At 42.7% G+C, this 17,378-nt stretch overlaps 1 protein-coding gene across 5 annotated transcripts in view; it reads right to left on the reverse strand.

Annotated features, from left to right (window-relative positions):
* CEMIP2 (cell migration inducing hyaluronidase 2) overlaps nucleotides 1–17,378 on the reverse strand; it is a 125,402-nt gene that overhangs the window by 94,408 nt on the left and 13,616 nt on the right. For 4 of the 5 annotated variants that reach the window (XM_087858782.1, XM_087858783.1, XM_045772616.2 and 1 more), the window contains exons 2-5: nucleotides 13,381–13,723; nucleotides 9,006–9,146; nucleotides 7,848–8,409; nucleotides 3,645–3,814 (exon numbers count right to left, since the gene is read on the reverse strand). In XM_087858782.1, the coding sequence (XP_087714908.1) occupies nucleotides 3,645–3,814; nucleotides 7,848–8,409; nucleotides 9,006–9,146; nucleotides 13,381–13,711 (1,204 nt within the window). In that variant the 5' untranslated portion in view covers nucleotides 13,712–13,723. Of the gene's footprint in view, nucleotides 1–341; nucleotides 1,621–3,644; nucleotides 3,815–7,847; nucleotides 8,410–9,005; nucleotides 9,147–13,380; nucleotides 13,724–17,378 lie in introns of those variants that run through there. The other variant, XM_087858784.1, reaches the window with a different exon arrangement.

Genomic DNA, 17,378 nt, shown 5'->3' on the forward strand with positions numbered 1-17,378 from the left:
GTCCAATGGGAGAATAGCTCACTTCCCTGGAAGGTACATTCATGAAGGCAGCAGAGTGGGTCTACCTGTATATTTGCGCCTCTATTCCGTCATGCAAACTCACAGATGTCTGGTGAAGGGATAAGCACTCCCACTATGATCTGCAATGTCACCCAGAAGCCACAAGATAGTGTCCCTGTCCAACTCCATTCCTTCCCTGTGATAACGCCAACTCTGCAGTCTATGCGACCCAGGGACTACTGATCACTGATCTCTCCCAATGCCTTCTTTTGAAACTAGAAGTTGGTTCCCAACTGGGCAGACAAAAACTGAAAAGTTGATCCAACATCTCCTTCACTTACTCTTTTATGTGCAACCATGTGTAGAAACATTTCCCGCTTCTAAAACATCCGCGATAGAATCGGTCACAAGCCAAAAGCTGACTCAATGCAACTGTATACACAATAAATAGAAGTCACTTCATAAGATCGCTAAAGAAGGAAAAACACTGCATCTCAAAGGTATTTATTTCCTTGTATCTATACTCATGACCATCCTTCTGATTAACTGCTACACTATTCTGGGGTGACTTTAAGATATTGATCGACACGAAGGGCCAATGGCAGGAGTGAAGAAACACACTGACTCAAGTTAGGGAAACAAAAAGAGGGAAATTCGGGCAAGGCACATGGAATGCTACAGATACCCCAACAATCCTGAGCCAACTCTCCTGAAAAAACCTAACCTGAGTGAGTCGTGGATTCTGTTCCTTGAGATGCCAACCTACTATGCGTTTGTTTTCACAAAGGACCAAAAAGTAAAGTAGCTCTCTTTTGTATATATTTCTTGCATCCAGATACTAAAGCCTATGATGGGATTTGGTCTAAATAACATTAATAATAATGACTCTAATAACAACAGCCAATAGTTGCTGGGACTTCACATGCATAAATAAATAAACTTTTCGGTATGCCTGGGTGGCTCAGTCGGTTAAGTATTTGCCTTCAGCTCAGGTCATGATCCCAGAGTCCTGGGATGGAGCCCCGCATCGGGCTCCCTGCTCAGCCGGGAGTCTTCTTCTTCCTCTCGCTCTGCACCCCCTGCCTTCCACTTGTGCTCTCTTTCAAATAAATAAATAAAATCTTTTTAAAAATTAATTAATTTAATACATAAATAACTTTTCATCAAAACAACTGGGAGAGACAGAAACCACTATGTGCACTAGAGATGAAGAAACCAGAAGTCAGGGAGTTTGAAGAACAGCTGGAAAATGGTAGACCCCACAACTGAATACTAATTGAACTCCAGAGCCCAGTTTCCTAACTTGGTCATTATTCTGCCCTCCCAAGAATCAGAAGCACAGGGGCGCCTGGGTGGCTCAGTCGTTAAGCGTCTGCCTTCGGCTCAGGGCGTGATCCCAGCATTCTGGGATCGAGCCCCACATCAGGCTCCTCTGCTGGGAACCTGCTTCTTCCTCTCCCACTCCCCCTGCCTGTGTTCCCTCTCTCGCTGGCTGTCTCTCTCTCTGTCGAATGAATAAATAAAATCTTAAAAAAAAAAAAAAAAAAGAATCAGAAGCACAAAGATAACCAAGAACCTCAGCAGCAATGAAAATCGCTGCCCAAATTTTCAGATATTACCAAAAAAAAAAAAAAAAAACTAAAAAAGAACTAAGAAACATTAATTTTTTCCATATAATTTTTCAAAAACTGCTTTTTAAAGATGAGGACGGCTAGATACATCAGGTTCAACTTCAAAGACCATTAGAATTTGTTGCTGTTTAAAAAGAAGTGCAGAAGGTTAGACCGGGAAGATCTGTGTTATTCACAAAGTCCTCACTTTTTCCTAGCTTCAGAAGAAAATCCTGCCTAAGACTTCCTCCCATTAACACTAGTGAACTGGAAATATGAAAGGAAATAAGCTCACCCTCCTTGCTTCCTGGAGAGATTTTCCACCTCTTCCAGAAAGCAAGCGTCATTGAGAACTCAGGACCCAGTATCCTACAATAGCTAGAAGCGACCCTCTTCCAGAAATGAGTAGTCGTTGGTAATGTGGAAATGAAAACAAAAATTTCCACAGAGGAAATGTTGACCTGAGGTTTGTCAGTAATTATCCTCTGCATGAACTCTTACTGGAAGCACTTCCACTAAGCTCTTCGTGCAGGACCAAATTCTTGCAAAGAAATGCTTGTCATCCGCCTTTGCCTTTTGCCAGAGGCAACCATGATGGGGTAGAAAGCAGTGGTCTTGGAGGCAGAAAGCTGACCTTCCTCGTCCATAGTAGGTACGGTCTCCTCAGCCCAAACCAGAAGGCTGCTTAGAAGCAACATGTGAAAGTCTCTGTGACATAGGAGGAACTCTACTTACCTGCTTATTTTAAAGCAAAAGACTTTCTCTCTTTAACTGCAATGCTACAAAATACACCATTATACCCCAAGTCATGTTTGGATCATCATTAAAATAGCTAACACCGAAGGCTTCCTAGGCACGTGGTGCGAAAAACTTCATAGTCTTCCCCCTGGCTACCCGAAGCAGCCCTCTGTGGTAGTTTCTCTCATCCTGCCCATTTTTCAGATGAGGAAACTGAGCGTTAGGAAGGTAAAGTCACATGCCCACCATCATATAGTAAGTGAAAGAGCTGGGCTGTTTCCAGAATTCCATCTTAGGAAACATACTGCCACCCTGACGCTCAAAACCGAGGTATGAGCCCTAAAATCAACCTTTCTGGGTAATAAGGCACTGCTCGATTACTCATTTCACAATAATTTTGGTATAATTTTTGCTTGCAAAAGAAAAGGTAGTGGGCAAGCACAGACAGGAGGCTGCCTATTCATACCTGGCTTCAAAAAACCTGGCAGCGAAGGAGGTGAGTAAACATCGTTAAAGAAACAAGTCAGAGGTGCCCTAAACCCAGGACTGGGCATTATTTGAACAAATTATGGTTCTTCTGAAAAGTGAATGAGAATAAAAATTATGTAAGAAAATGTTAAAGACCTAAGGTAACCGTATAAAATGTTACTTAAAGCGAGAGAAACAGGTTAAAACAAAATGAACACTAGGGGAGAAAACACATTTAAGATAAAAATGACGAGATTATTTACACAAAAACAATTCTCTCTGAATGACAGGGTTAGAGTTTAATTTTTACTTTGGACTTTTCTGAGTTTTCTGATTCGTTTAGAAGATAAACGCATTAGCTGGATCATCAAGGAGAAATTGCTACGAAAACGAGATGTCTGTTTGTATGGCATGTGTGCAAAAGCAGTATTTGCTCCATGTCTACATAAAGAGATGATCCAAAGTACAAAAGCATACTCACTGTCACTGAGCATAACCGAAGGCAACTCTTCCTATCACATGTAGATTGGTTCAAACGGTACCAAATCCAGGAAGCAAATCCATCTCTAATAGTTAACCACACTTTATGACTCGAAAATCAAGAACAAAGTCCAGTTGGGAGTGACCAAACCAGAACAGAGCATTGTCCAATCCAGCAAGAACCCTTTGAGTCGAAGGGATCGACTATAGCAGGGAAACTATTGGTTTCATCTTCAACCAGCTGAGAAATCTAATCAGACTGTCTTCTGAATACACCACCACCTAAAAAAAACAGCCTTTCACAGTACTTACCAATGTCTTAGGGGAGTTTAAACCGTACTTGCTTACCTTCAATCCATTCACTATAAGCTGTCACGGCGAACTTCTGACCATCCACAGTATAAAATTCTCTTTGGGCAAGAGCCTTCCCTCCACTGCTATGATTTTCATAGTTTCTCACGGATTCATTGCAAGAAGTACTTCCTCCATCGATGACACCAACCAAAGCCCACGCTTGCCTAGAAGGGAAAAGAGCATGTGCCTTATTTGTCATGGTACCAACCCAGATCCTTGACACAGATGTTATGTCAGATGCTGCTTAATGCTTGAATTTCATTTTTATCAATCTCTCTATCTCTTTTGCCATGAGGCTACAAGTTCAAACCTTGACTGAAATAACCGACGTCACAGAAGGAAATGCATCTGGATTTTAAATCCTTGTTTGTCCAGCTCTGTAACAAGTGAAACACCGATGGCTAGGACTAAAATGAATCACTGTCTTCCTTCCACCATACACACCCCTATTATTCACCTATCATTCTGGCCACAAACCTATTTATTTCCCTTCTTTTAAAACGAGTAAGGCACGCACCCCTATGTTTACAGCAGCATTATCTACAATAGCCCAAATATGGAAAGAGCCCAGATGTCCATCGACTGATGAATGGATAAAGAAGAGATGGTATATACATACAATGGAATATTAGTCAGTCATAAAAAAGAATGAACTCTTGCCATTTTCGAAGACGTGGATGGAACTAGAGTTTATCATGCTAAGCGAAATAAGTCAGTCAGAGAAGGACAAATACCATATCATTTCAGTCATACGTGGAATTTAGGAAACAAAACAGATGCACATGGGGCAAGGGAAAAAAAGAGAGGGAGAGAGAGAGAGGGAAGAAAACCATAAGTGACTCTTAACTATAGTAAACAAACTGACAGTTACCAGAGGGGAGGTGGACGGGGGGTGGGGGGGGTGCGGGAATGGATGAAACAGGTGATAGAGATTAAGGAGTGCACCTGTCATGGTGTGTTCAATCACTATATTGTACACCTGAAACTAATATTAAGCTGTATGCTAACTAACTGGAAATCTAAATTAAAACTTTAAAAGGAGAGAAAAGAAACATAAATAAAAATAAAATGAGAATTGCCTGCTCTCTTTTGAACTCTCAGAATGTTCTCAAATCTGGCTGCATCACAGAATAACATGGGGAGCTTTAGGAAGCCACCCACACTCAGACCCAGCCCAGACTGATGCCACCATCATCTCCCCAGGTGGGGCATGGCATTAGTATGTTTTCAAAGTTCCCCAGATGATTTGAATGTGCAGTCACACTTGAGAACCACTGAGTTAGAGAATGGTTCTCAGACTTTGGTCCAGTCACATCGCTGGGCCCCACCCTCAGATTGCTTGAGGTGGGGTCAGAGTATGTGCATGTCTAATAAGCACCCAGGTGATGCTGATGCTACTAGTCTGGGGACCACACTGAGTTAGAGGTCAGAGGTTAGAGCAGCAGTGATCACCCCTGACTGCACATCAAACACCTGTGGGTCCTACCCTTCGGAGATTCTTATGTAAAAATTTCCAGCGGGGCCCTGGGCATGGGATTTTTAAAAATCTCAGGAGTGCAAAGCTGAAACCCACTGGGTTACTGGTTTCTTAACAACCTTAAATCAAAGTTGTATAATCACTATCCAACAGATTTAAATTTTTACATGCCCTATATCTATTTGTTGAAAGCAACTGTGTTTGAAAATGCCCTTTAATTTCATTTTATTTCTGTAATAAACATCCCAGGGACTTGCTCAAACTTGTGGCCAAAATAAAAAAAGAACGAAGACAAAAAGCCAAAAAAAATTTGCCTTAAGATTCCTGGTTTAAAACCCGGAAAGAAAAATGTCAATTTCCCACTCCAGAGGGAGATCATATATATATCTCAAATGTAATCTATGCCAGACAGATGGCGGGATGTTCACAGATACAAGTTAACCAAAGCATGCCTATATCCTTATAAATTCCACACCTGCCCCTGCCTGGATTAGCGACTCTTCAGCTGACTATGCTTTATAACTCTATTTATATTCCTCGATACAGCACAAAGAATCAAATGCCAAATGTCTCCACTTATTATCTCCTATGTGAGAGGAAAGGAGAAGAAATATCAGAGGCTTCCTTTATTTACCAGAGCTGCCTCGGCAACTATAGAACAATGTTCTATTCTCCTGACATTATCTCCAAAACACTCCTACTTCCCTCCTCCACTTGAGGAAAATTTCACTGCACCAGAACAGTATCTTCAAAGGCGTATGTTTATGTACATTGGAGATAACGTCAAAGCAATGGAACATTGGCAAAGGATCACAACTCAAATTCCTGTCCAATCAGCAGCACTATTTTAAAGGGAATTTAGAAACCAGGAGGAAAGGAACCCAAAAAAGTCAAACAAGGATCACACGAACCCAGAAAAACAATGGAGTAAAGAGACAAGAGTTGTCCTCCTGGCATATCCTGGATAATGAAACGAAGTAGGTATCTAACTTTGAAAAGATGTTTCCACTTCTAGGTCAATACATTACAGACTATGGACACATGGGTTTTAAGAGATGGATGAAAGAACATTTGGAGAAGCCCTTTTTGTAAGAGAGGTCCGAACTAGAAGAGATGTCCAGCAGTGAATACACTGGGGTAGAGCCGTACAAGAGAAAATGAACAGCAATGAAAACAAACCAGCACTACACCCACCAACCTACACAACCCTCAGTGAACACAGAGCTGAGCAAAGAAGCCAGATACAAAATAGGATATACTGTCTGCTCCCATTGATACAAAGTCCAGAAACAGGCAAACCTGAACTTTTATGTTCTCCACAAATGCTGGTGAGCGCTTATCTTCGGTGAGCAGAAGGAGTGATCAGTGAAACAGAGGGGACAGCACAGGAGCTTTCGGGCCACTGGCAATGATCTCTGTCTTGACCTGGATGGTGGCTATCCAGGTGTCACGTTGTGATAAGTCATTAAACCCTGCATTCTTGTTTTTAGCACTTTTCTGCGTGGGTTATTCTATTTAATCCTCATTTTTCAGGAACCCACCTCCGAGGTCTGGCACCTGCTATTCCCTATCTGGAAAGCCCTCCCTCTCCAACTGCCTACAGAGCATGCTCCTGAAGTGCCCTCAGGTTTCTCTCCTTTGGGAAGCCTCCACAGACGGCCCAGGCCAATTTGGGGGCTCCCTCTATTTGCACTCCCATCCCAGCCTGGAAGCAAGGGTCTCACTGTATGCTCCTCCTTAGGAGTGTTTATTCACTGGATTAAACAAGGGCTCTGAGGTCGTGTTCTGTCATCTCAGCACCTAGGGGTACCCAGCCCTCAACACCTCCTCAATATCCCCGGGGTGAAGAAAAGGCATTTCAAGAACATTCCTGACACTCTTCTTCATTAACTTTGTCTTCTTAACTTTCTCTAGAATTTCCACAGGTACCCTTCCATCCCAACAACCTATCGATGGAAAATAATAACTAGATCCATCCACCAACTAAGGAAAAAATAACTAGACCCTCTCAACATGTGAGTTTTAACACCTTCTTCCTTTCACAGCAGACATTCCCTGGCTTTAGGAAGAACAGTCAGCAGAATGAAACTTCTCTTTTCTGAATGACTTGTGCAGCCAGCTACTTCCCCCAGCCTCAGGGCTGCAGGAGGAAAGCCTGGTGAGCGAGCGTAGGAGGGCCGGGCGCGCCGGGCAGCAGCAGTGACTCCTACTGTGCGCGCGAACTTCCGAGCCCTGCAGCTGCTCGCTTTCAGACCTGCACCAATCAGACACGCAGATGCAAATCAGCACGCAGAGGACTCCAAAAAAGGAAAAGAAAGGGGCAGCGCCCCTCTCTCAGTTTTTTTAGACAACTTTGACACCTCCGCGTGCAGAATCAAGTAGCCTGGGTTTCAAACGGTCTGCCCAAGGTAATGAAAGAGGGAAGTAAACTGCCCTGGAGCAGCCTGGCTGTTTCCCAGCCGCACATCTCTCTTCTTCACTTTCCAAAGCCTGACGCTCCGGTTCCCAAAGTGCTTAATAAACCGGAGCCAAGATAAGAGTGTTTTGTAACCAGCATCCTGCTCCCCCACCCCCGTCCCATGTTTCGAGGCAAGAGTGGCCATTCTGACACCCCGAAGCCAGGCTATGGTGCGTTCTGTCCCCTTCTGCAGGCCCTTCTCCTGTCACACAGACACAGACTCCAACACGTAGCTGGGAAGTAAGGTAAAAGGTCAGCCCACCTGTAGCCCAGGCCTTGGATCAGCTTACTTCCCAACCGGTCCTGGATCATTTGTATGGTTCCTTGTAAGAGGCTCTTGGCTGCCGAGTCTCCAACGGCTATGGCAACAATCCGGCCTGGATCCTGTATTCTCAGAAACTCCTGCAGCCGTCTACTCTCATTGTGGTATTCGTGGGTATCAAACCTGGCACTCTCCAAAATTTTGGCCGTGTCTTGGTCAATGATTCTCACGTTGAGGCCCCTAGAAAAGTCCTTTTCAAAGGCATAGGACCCAAAGGTCAAGCCCGAGGAATGCAGAGTTCTCGCCAACAACGTCCATGAGACCTTCTGTGCCCCGTGTATCTCCAGTGTCCCGCCAGCTTCCACACCAATAAATTTTTTGCCAAATGTTGGCATACTTTCACCTTCATCTGACTTGCCATACAAGGCAATTGTCGCTTTGGATTTATAGCGGCATTTTTCTGCTCCAATATGAAGCGCCCCACCATCCTTGATCAGGATGTAACGAGTCCTCAAAGTAATATTTCTGGATCCATCTTTATCATCCCCAAATACAAGCAATCCTGCAAGGAACAACACTAGTATCAGCCACCTTCTGAAACATCTCTCTGGGATATAAAGAAATAGAGTTTACCTTAGTGGGGGTGGGGAAGAAAAGACTCTTCTGCAATGAACTGGGGGGAAAATTATTAGGAGTCTGCTTAGAAAATTAAGCCTGTTTTCAAAATAGTAAAGGTAGAAATGGACAGTTCATGTCTCAACATGCTAGAAATGCCCCGGGGCATGAATTTCAATCCGTTCATTTTAGGACTAAATTATTTTTAGAAAAATATCTAAGAGCCTACAAATCATTTTTACATGTTAACCCATGTTAATTCTCTCATCACTCTCTGTGGCTATAACAAAGATTTAGCTATGAGAGATCAGCTTCTGTAACTGTTTCCTTCCCTATCACTCAGAGGTCTTGACTTGAATGATTTCTAAGGGCCTTTTAGCTCTTGAATTCTATGGTTCTACCTTAGGAACTCCTCATGCCCCATGGATGGACCGACACCGCATTCTAAAGGCTAAGAATAGTTTTCTACTTAAAGACCATCAAATGCTCCCCCCATAGGAACAAGCAGCCTTGCAGCTCCCATAGGCAGGGACCATTCCTTACCTCCATCCTGAATGACTATAGAATTCACCGTGGCATCTGAGGTCAGACGGAACATATCTCCCTCCTTGATAACAACTTGCTTCGCAGAATCTTGTCCTGGATCCCAGTTCCTGAGACGTGGGTTTTGATCTGGGCAATTCTCTATTAAAAAAAAAAAAAAAAAAAAAAAAAAGCAACATCGGTATCCCATCAATGCAACAAAATGCAAGAATGCCTTTAGCCAGAGCCAAGTACTATAATCATTTACAGCAATCTGCAAGTGATGGGCAGACCTGTTTTAAGTTCCTGCCCTAAGGATGGAAATCCCATCCCATTCCACCCAGCAGATATGTCCAATACTTTACTTCAATGCATAAAAAAGTTTGCTCTACAAAACTAAGTTGCTACCACCTAGTTCAGATCAAACTCCACGAGATAAACACGGAGTCCCCCTGCATCATCTACTCTGAAAATAAATTAACAGCAAGAGGCAAAACTGTGAACTGTCTTTGGACCCACACTAGGAAGAGGTTTTAGAAAAAAAAATATATTCGCAACATACTAGTAAATTAAAAATGGGAACTGCTGAGTAATAGGTATGTCAGCTCTTCCCAGGTTCCTTCCTGCACATGTGAATCATAAAGTAGGCGACAGAAGCACCTCTATCACTCCACAGATGGCAGCTGATAAATGTCAGCTATGTGCAGATACGCACGCTTTCCCAGTGAAACTGCAAGATGCAAACGGCCAAAGGCATGACTTCTCATTTTTCAGAGATGAGGAAACTACAGATCAGGGAAGCCAAATCCAAGATTACTCAGCAAGTTGAGAGATATGCAAGTTCCCCCTTAAGAAATGAGGTTTACTGGACGTGTGGTATTCCTTTACTAGAATTAGGATTTGCCCCTTGAGTAGATGATGAAGGAAACATGAAGGTATTCTGCATTGCTACAGCTATGTAATGCATGAGACCTGCTAGAATTTAGGGGGCAAGGGACAGGAATGACACTGGTTTTGATCAACTCATGACCAAGTATTTATGGAGGATCCATTTGCTCATTTTATCCTAGATACTATAAAATTTATAAAGCATAGAATGAACTCACAGTCTGCAGAGCTTGTGAGAAAAGCCACCAGATAGGAAATAATTAAACACTGAACAATGTGGTAGTTGTGTGATGCGCAAATGAGCTCAGAGAAAGGAAGGGTAGGCTGGAGCACCTAGGCAGTTTCGACAGAGCCGAAGGACACGAGACCTGGCCCTTCAAAGGGTAGATAGTACTTAAATAAGAGCATGGGGGCGCCTGGATGGCTCAGTAGCTTAAGCGTCTGACTCTTGATTTCGCCTCGGGTCATAATCTCAGGGTCGTGAGATCAAGCCCTGTGTCGAGCTCCGTGCTGGACACAGAGCTTGCTTAAGATTCTCTCTCTCCCTCTCCCTCTGCCCTTCTCCCAGCCCCCTCTCCAAAAAAAAAAAAAAGAAGAAGAAGAGCATGAAGGTGAGAGATGCAAGTTCCCCTCGCTATCTAAGTCTGTTGTTTGCTCAGTTAGAAGAGCAAGGGGCAGCCCATGATGAAACTCAGCCCAGGCAGGGATAGGCAAGGTGTGCTTGGGAATCATATGAAGGTAGGAGGTACATGTTGGGAAATCACAGGAGGGAAAGTGGAGAGGCTGAGTGCAGCACAAAGATATTAATTTTTATAGAAAGAAAATTCTGATTCCTCATTTTGAATTGCATAACCCTTAATGCCAACGTCTCACTTCTAAGCACTCATGTTGCCCTAGGCTCGTACTTTCTCTTTGAGGTGATGGTAACTACTGCAGTTCAAATCAGCCTCACTGGTTAAGTCCTTGGCAATTATCTCATAGAATTTTTCTCAAAGCAGTTTCATAATCACCGATACGTAATTCAGATAAGTCAGTGATCATCACTATTAGACTAGAAATAATCCTTAAATGTTTCTTTCCATTGAAGAAACAAGAAATCTCTTGAGGGGCGCCTGGGTGGCTCAGTCGTTAAGCATCTGCCTTCAGCTCAGGGCGTGATCCCGGTGTTGTAGGATCGAGCCCCACGTCAGGCTCTTCTGCTGGGAGCCTGCTTCTTCCTCTCCCACTCCCCCTGCTGTGTTCCCTCTCTCGCTGGCTGTCTCTGTCAAATAAATAAATAAAATCTTTAAAAAATATATATATATGTGTATATATATATATATATATATATATATATATATATATAAAAAAAAAAAGAAATCTCTTGAATGTGTTCTGACTTAATACTAAGGATTTCTTCAGCTTCTCTTCAACCTCCCTCTCTTTCCATAAAACAGCGAGCAGGAATTCTCCACGATGTTATATCACAAGCAAATGGATGCCCCATATAACAAGCACTATATGCCCAGCTACTGAGAAGGAAATCCAGTCTTTTGACATGTAGTGCCTACTGAATGGTTATATAATTTCGCTTGGTTTTTGTTTTGTTGTTGCTGTTGGTTTGTTTTTTTAGAGAGGAAGAGAAAGACTCTTCAGCAAGCTCCATGCCCAGTGTAGAGCCCCACGCAGGGCTCGATCTCACAACACTGAGATCGTGACCTGAGCCAAAATCAAGAGTCGGACGCTTAATTGACTAGCCACCCAGGTGCCCCAATTCTTCTTGTTTTTAATTATTTCCCAGGACAGCATGCTTCCCTAGGAACCATCGCCAAAAACTCTATTTCTTCCCAGTAAAGTACACTTAATGAGAAAATACATGGTCTGCAGAAAGCACTGACGAGCAGATCCGCAGCCCTGCCTTCCCGGCTGCCCACGGCTAGGCTGCGGGTTCATTATCAAGATTATGTAACAGCAATAACCACAGTGAGGCTGACCCTGAAGGATGTCAGCATACAACATATTTCCAATGAAGTTCTACACTTAAACTGCCAAAATGTGAAACTAAAGAATGTTGATTCAAAGGAACCACATCAGTGATTCACTGTCTTAGATGGAAAATGAAAACATCAATTAAAGCCACAGATTTCAGCTTTGATCCTCCCCCCAGATCTGACATCTCTTTACTGCAGATTACTTGGGAAGAATGAACCAACTGCAGTGAACTTCGTTATTTCGCGGGAGAAAAGGGGATAGGAAGTCAGTGTGAAGAGCCAATAGAAAGCAACGTGACCAATTCCTTCTGTGGTCTACTGGCGTGGTCAACGAAGACGCTGATATGAACATCTCTCTTACTTCAGGTCTGTTCTCTTAGAAGCACTGACACAATCTCCCCCAGAACTTCAAAGTCTATAAAAACCCCTAAAGCACCCATGGAAACAAAATAAAATAGTATCTGTAAGTCCTACAAAGGATAACATGCTTCTCAGATGTTCTATCCATTTAAGGAGGCATCTAATTGGACAAAAATCTGCTGTAGAGAGGAAAGGAAAAAAAATTGCAGACAAAAATGATGCCCAACCCAGGGTGTTATGGTCCACTTCTCCTCCAACAGCCCTGAGCCCTCGGGTTTTCAGACTGGTGGATGGGACCCTATCATGAGGCCATTCTTTGTTGATACTAGATTAAGGCTGACTGACAATGAATTTCTTCAAAACCATTTTAAGTATTGATCCATTACCCATCTGAAAAGCAAAGGCCATTTCAGAAATGAAAACCTGCCCACATGATATTTAACTATGAAGGAATGAGTGATTTTTAGAGAAATGTATCAGATCTTAAAGCTCCTAATGGATATTTTCCTTCGAGAATATACACTGTTCCTCAAAAGTACTTGAAGCTTCTCTTTTAGAATAGTCTCCCAGTCAGTTTCAAGCCACAGAACACAAATCTTAGTATTTTCACTCATTTTTACAAAAAAAAAAAATCAAATGTAGTTTTATCACTACATTTAGTAATTTTTTTAAGATATATTATTTTTTCACTTTTCATTTTAAGTAGGCTCCACACCCAACATGGGGCTCGAACTCACAATCATGAAATCAAGTCACATACACTCTACGGCCTGAGCCAGCCAGGTGCCCCTATAATTCAGTAATTTTTATCACTAAAAACGTTGGCACTCAGAAAACCATATCTACCAGGATAAAATTGTGCTACCACAAGAATTCAGTAGACTCTTAAAATGAACATTTTGAAAGGAAATGCTCCAAGAACATCTTGAGAGCTGGGACAAAGCAGCAAAGTGGAAAGAAGAGCAATCCTTCGATTATATCATTTCCACTGGATTCCTTTAACAATTGCTTTAATAAGCAGTTATGCCTCCTATTCTCTAATTATATATGAATTAGCTAGAGCCAAGTTAACACAAGTTTTCCTTTTTAGTTCCATTCTACTATTTCCTTCCCTCCTTCTCCTAGACCATGTGCTTTGTACGCGTGCATGCCCACACGTGCATACAGGCGCCACTTACCATCTGGAGCGTATTTTGAGGAGATCCCTAAAATGACCGCGAGTGCAACAAAAAATGAGAAACTAGTGATAGCAAAGCAAATGAAAGTATTTTTGTGCCGCTTCTGCTTTCGGCTTTCTCTCTGGGCTTGCTGCTCTTCAGGCGAGAAAGCAAAGGTGGCCCGGGCTTCCTGTCTGATGGAGGTCAATTTGGCTGAAGCTTGGCTCTTTGGAGGAGGAGGGGGCCGCAGGGGCACAACCTTCCCTGGAACATAGCCGGATGAGCGATGGCTGTTTCCATTCTGAGGCTGAAGGAAAGCAGGGGAGTGTCCCCTGGAATCAGTGGCATGCATGATACACTGTCACTGTGAAAAGAAAAAAATCAAGGTTCAGAAACACTGAGAGTTATAATGTTTTTTTTTTTAAGATTTATTTATTTGAGAGAGCGCACAGACGAGCTAGCAGGGGGAGGGACGGAGGGAGAGGGAGAGAATCTTCAAGCAGACTCCCTGCTGAGCGCAGAGCCTGACATGGGGCTCGATTCCAGGACCCTGAGATTATGACCTGACCCGAAACCAAGAGCTGGCGGCCCAACCGACTGAGCCCCCCAGGCACCCCTGTAATGGCTTTGTGAAGTGGTTTTATTGTGATCAAATCACGTAGCAGAAAACTCACCACTTTAACCATTTTTAAAGTGCACAGTCCCGTGGCATTCAGTACCTTCATGATTTTGCACAGTCGTCACCACCACCCATCTCCAGGACATTTTCATCATCCCAAACAGAAACTCTGTAGCCATCTGGCAAGAATTCCCCATTCCTCCCTCCCCCTAGTCCCGGGTAACCACTGTAATGACTCTGAAAATACCGAGTCAGTGCACACCTCTGATAAAATCACTAACTGTCTTCTAATGTCAATGACCCTGGCTACACCTCTGAATCACCCGCTAACAGGAGTGCCCCGTGCCACACCCCGAACAATGAAGTCAGGATCCAAGCATCTCCATCTTTTAAATGCTCCCCCCGACCCCGCCACCAAGTGATTCTAACAAGCATCTTGGCTGAGAGCCACTCTCCTAATGCAACTGTTCTCAATTTTCATTGTGCCTAAGAATCACCAGGGTATTTGTTAAAAATGTAGATTCCTGGGCTCTCTACGCCAGGGATTCCAGCCCCACTGGTGCAAAGAGGGCCACGGATTTTACATCTTTAACACATACCTGGTGGGACACTGAAGCAAGTGGTCACACTTTTTGCGAATCATGACTCTAAGCTCTTCAAACTGAAGTTAAAGTCCATGCATCCTACGAGGACCCCACGTTGGCTTGTTCCAATAGACAAGGTGTTATGTCGAGGTGTTCGATTTCCCCACTGGATTTATCTTTCAGTGAAGCAACTTAAGCATTTGTACCTGTGTTATCCTTTAACTATGGACTAATTCATAGATTATGAATTCATTTAGTGAGAAAACCTAAAGTCTACATTCTCTGGTTGAAAAAGAGACCACAGGCCCAAAATGTGCTAAGGCCACGTCACCAAACTGAGACTTAACACTTAACCTAAATGAGGTCTCAGGCTCTCTCAGGAATGTAACCTTTAACCAGTCTGGAATTACCTGGTAAGCACTAGTAAAATAATCTGCCTGACAGACCCCTGCCTTCCCCAAAGGAAAGTGACCTCGCCTGAAACAATCCACTCTTTGCTAGAAACTTCTTTTTCTGCCCCCTCTGCCTAAAAAAGCCTTTCATTTTGCACAGCTCCTTGGAGCCCTTTTCTATCTGCTAACGTGAGATGCTGCCTGATTCATGGATCATTAAGTAAAGCCAATTAGATCTTCCAACTCACTCAACTGAATGCTGTTTTTTAACAATCTCCTTAAATCCTCAAATTTTGTTTAAAAATAGGCATTCAAATATTATAGTTAGAATAGTTTTTTTAAAAAATCTAACTCAGAGTCCTTATTGCCAGGCACTGTTCTAAACCTCTCACGTGTATTAGTCATCTAATACATTTTATACAACAAATCTCAGTAGCTCCCATGGTCCCCATTTTACACATGAGAAAAACTGAGGCCTAGAAAGGTTCATTAGCTAGTATATGGGGAAGCCAGGATTCAAACCCAGGGCGCTAGAGTTCAGGCTCTTAACCATTATACTAACCATATACTAACCATTATACTAATGTGTGTTTCAAAGCAAATGAGGCAATAATGTCAAAGAAATCAGTTTTCTGATTTGCAAGCTAGAATGAGCTAAGTATGAATATTATATTCATTAGTCAGCACATTAATATTTTTACAAATTCCTCATGCAAAAGTTCACTACAAATGATTCTTACCCAAGAGAAGCTGACACACACATAAAACAAGGTCAGGCCCTTTTTATTCTTTATAGTAAGCACTTGTAAGTTTCTGAATGAAAGAGTAAAGTTATGAATGCAACCCTATTCTGTTACTTTGCAGAGTCAAAGAAAGAATGCAGGGAAGCAAGAAATGCTATGCTTGGGGCGCCTGGGTGGCACAGCGGTTAAGCGTCTGCCTTCGGCTCAGGGCGTGATCCCGGCGTTGTGGGATCGAGCCCCACATCAGGCTCTTCCGCTGTGAGCCTGCTTCTTCCTCTCCCACTCCCCCTGATTGTGTTCCCTCTCTCTCTGGCTGTCTCTATCTCTGTCGAATGAATAAAATCTTTAAAAAAAAAAAAAAAAAAGAAATGCTATGCTTATATCATGTTCTTTTTGCAAGGACCATGGATAAATGTGTTCAGTGGCTTCAGAAACACGATGTTCAACCACTTCCATTACTTCCCTTCCTTAATAACTAGAGCATCTCAGAGTCACCTGTTCATTCAGTACCGTTGTAACTAATCCCCTCATCTTCTGCCAAAACAATGAATAAGATCCGCATCATAACGGTCCCCCAAATTGCTCTAAAACACAGCAAATCCATGAAACACAAAATGTGGTCATTAGAAAAGCCATCAATAAGCATTCCCAGGGCCCAAACGACATGGAAATTAATGGGAACAGAAAGGGAATCTAATCAGGAGTTGATGCTGATTTTACATGGGGCAAAGAACATTCTCAGAGTCAGTGTGTCTGTCAAAAACACTTGGTTAGCGGGGTTTGATTTCTGAACAAAAGTAATTATTTAGAAGAAGCTTAAGCTCCGTGACAAAGGGAAGAGAACACGATTCAAGGTGCTATTGAAGAAACTGCTGCATGTGCCAAACAGCAGAGCGAAATAATGGAGACATCCTGCTGGAACAAATGAGAGAGTATAACAAAGACCCCTTTATGATCCTTTATTAACAAAGAAAGGGCTAAACTAGATATTCTTGAGTGCCTGGCTCACCAGGGTGGGAGGGGAATCATGGCTCTAATCTGCTCTGAAAGGGAGTGGGAAGCTTTTGTTTGAGGCAGCAATCATCAGATACTTCATTGTTTCGGGGTGAGAAAGGTTGTTATTACTTAACAGGCTGGAGGGCCCTTTTGTGGGAGATGATGCGTCTCCAGATGTACCCACAATATAATAACAGGCAGTAAGAGGCTAAATGAAGCCACCAACCCACTGGGAATAATTTGTGTCTTCACATTGACAAAATGATATCCTAACATGGAAAACTCAGATGCTCTCTGCCACAAACTAAAATGGTCAATAAATGAAAAATAACTGTGGCTGTGTTTTGCCCATAATTCTTTTGTAAAACCAAATATATATATATATTTTTTTTTTAATTTTTATTTTTTTTAAGTAAACTCCACACCCAACATGGGGCTTGAACTCATGACCCCTGAGATCAAGAGTTGCATGTTCTACCAACTGAGCCACCCAGGTGCCCCAAAACTAAATATATTTATGTTCATATTCGGAGCCCATAAGCTCCACTTTACTGGAAAACGTGTAAATGCATAAGCAACAAATACAATCATTCTTTTCCTAAGAAGTAAACACACTGTTGAAAACTACCTTAAAACTACAACCAGGGACGTCTGGCTGGCTCAGTCAGAAGAACATGTGATGCTT

Source organism: Ursus americanus, chromosome 34 (assembly GCF_024610735.1).
Source record: "Ursus americanus isolate L20-20 chromosome 34, mUrsAme1.1.p, whole genome shotgun sequence".
Classification (NCBI taxonomy): Eukaryota; Metazoa; Chordata; class Mammalia; order Carnivora; family Ursidae; genus Ursus; species Ursus americanus.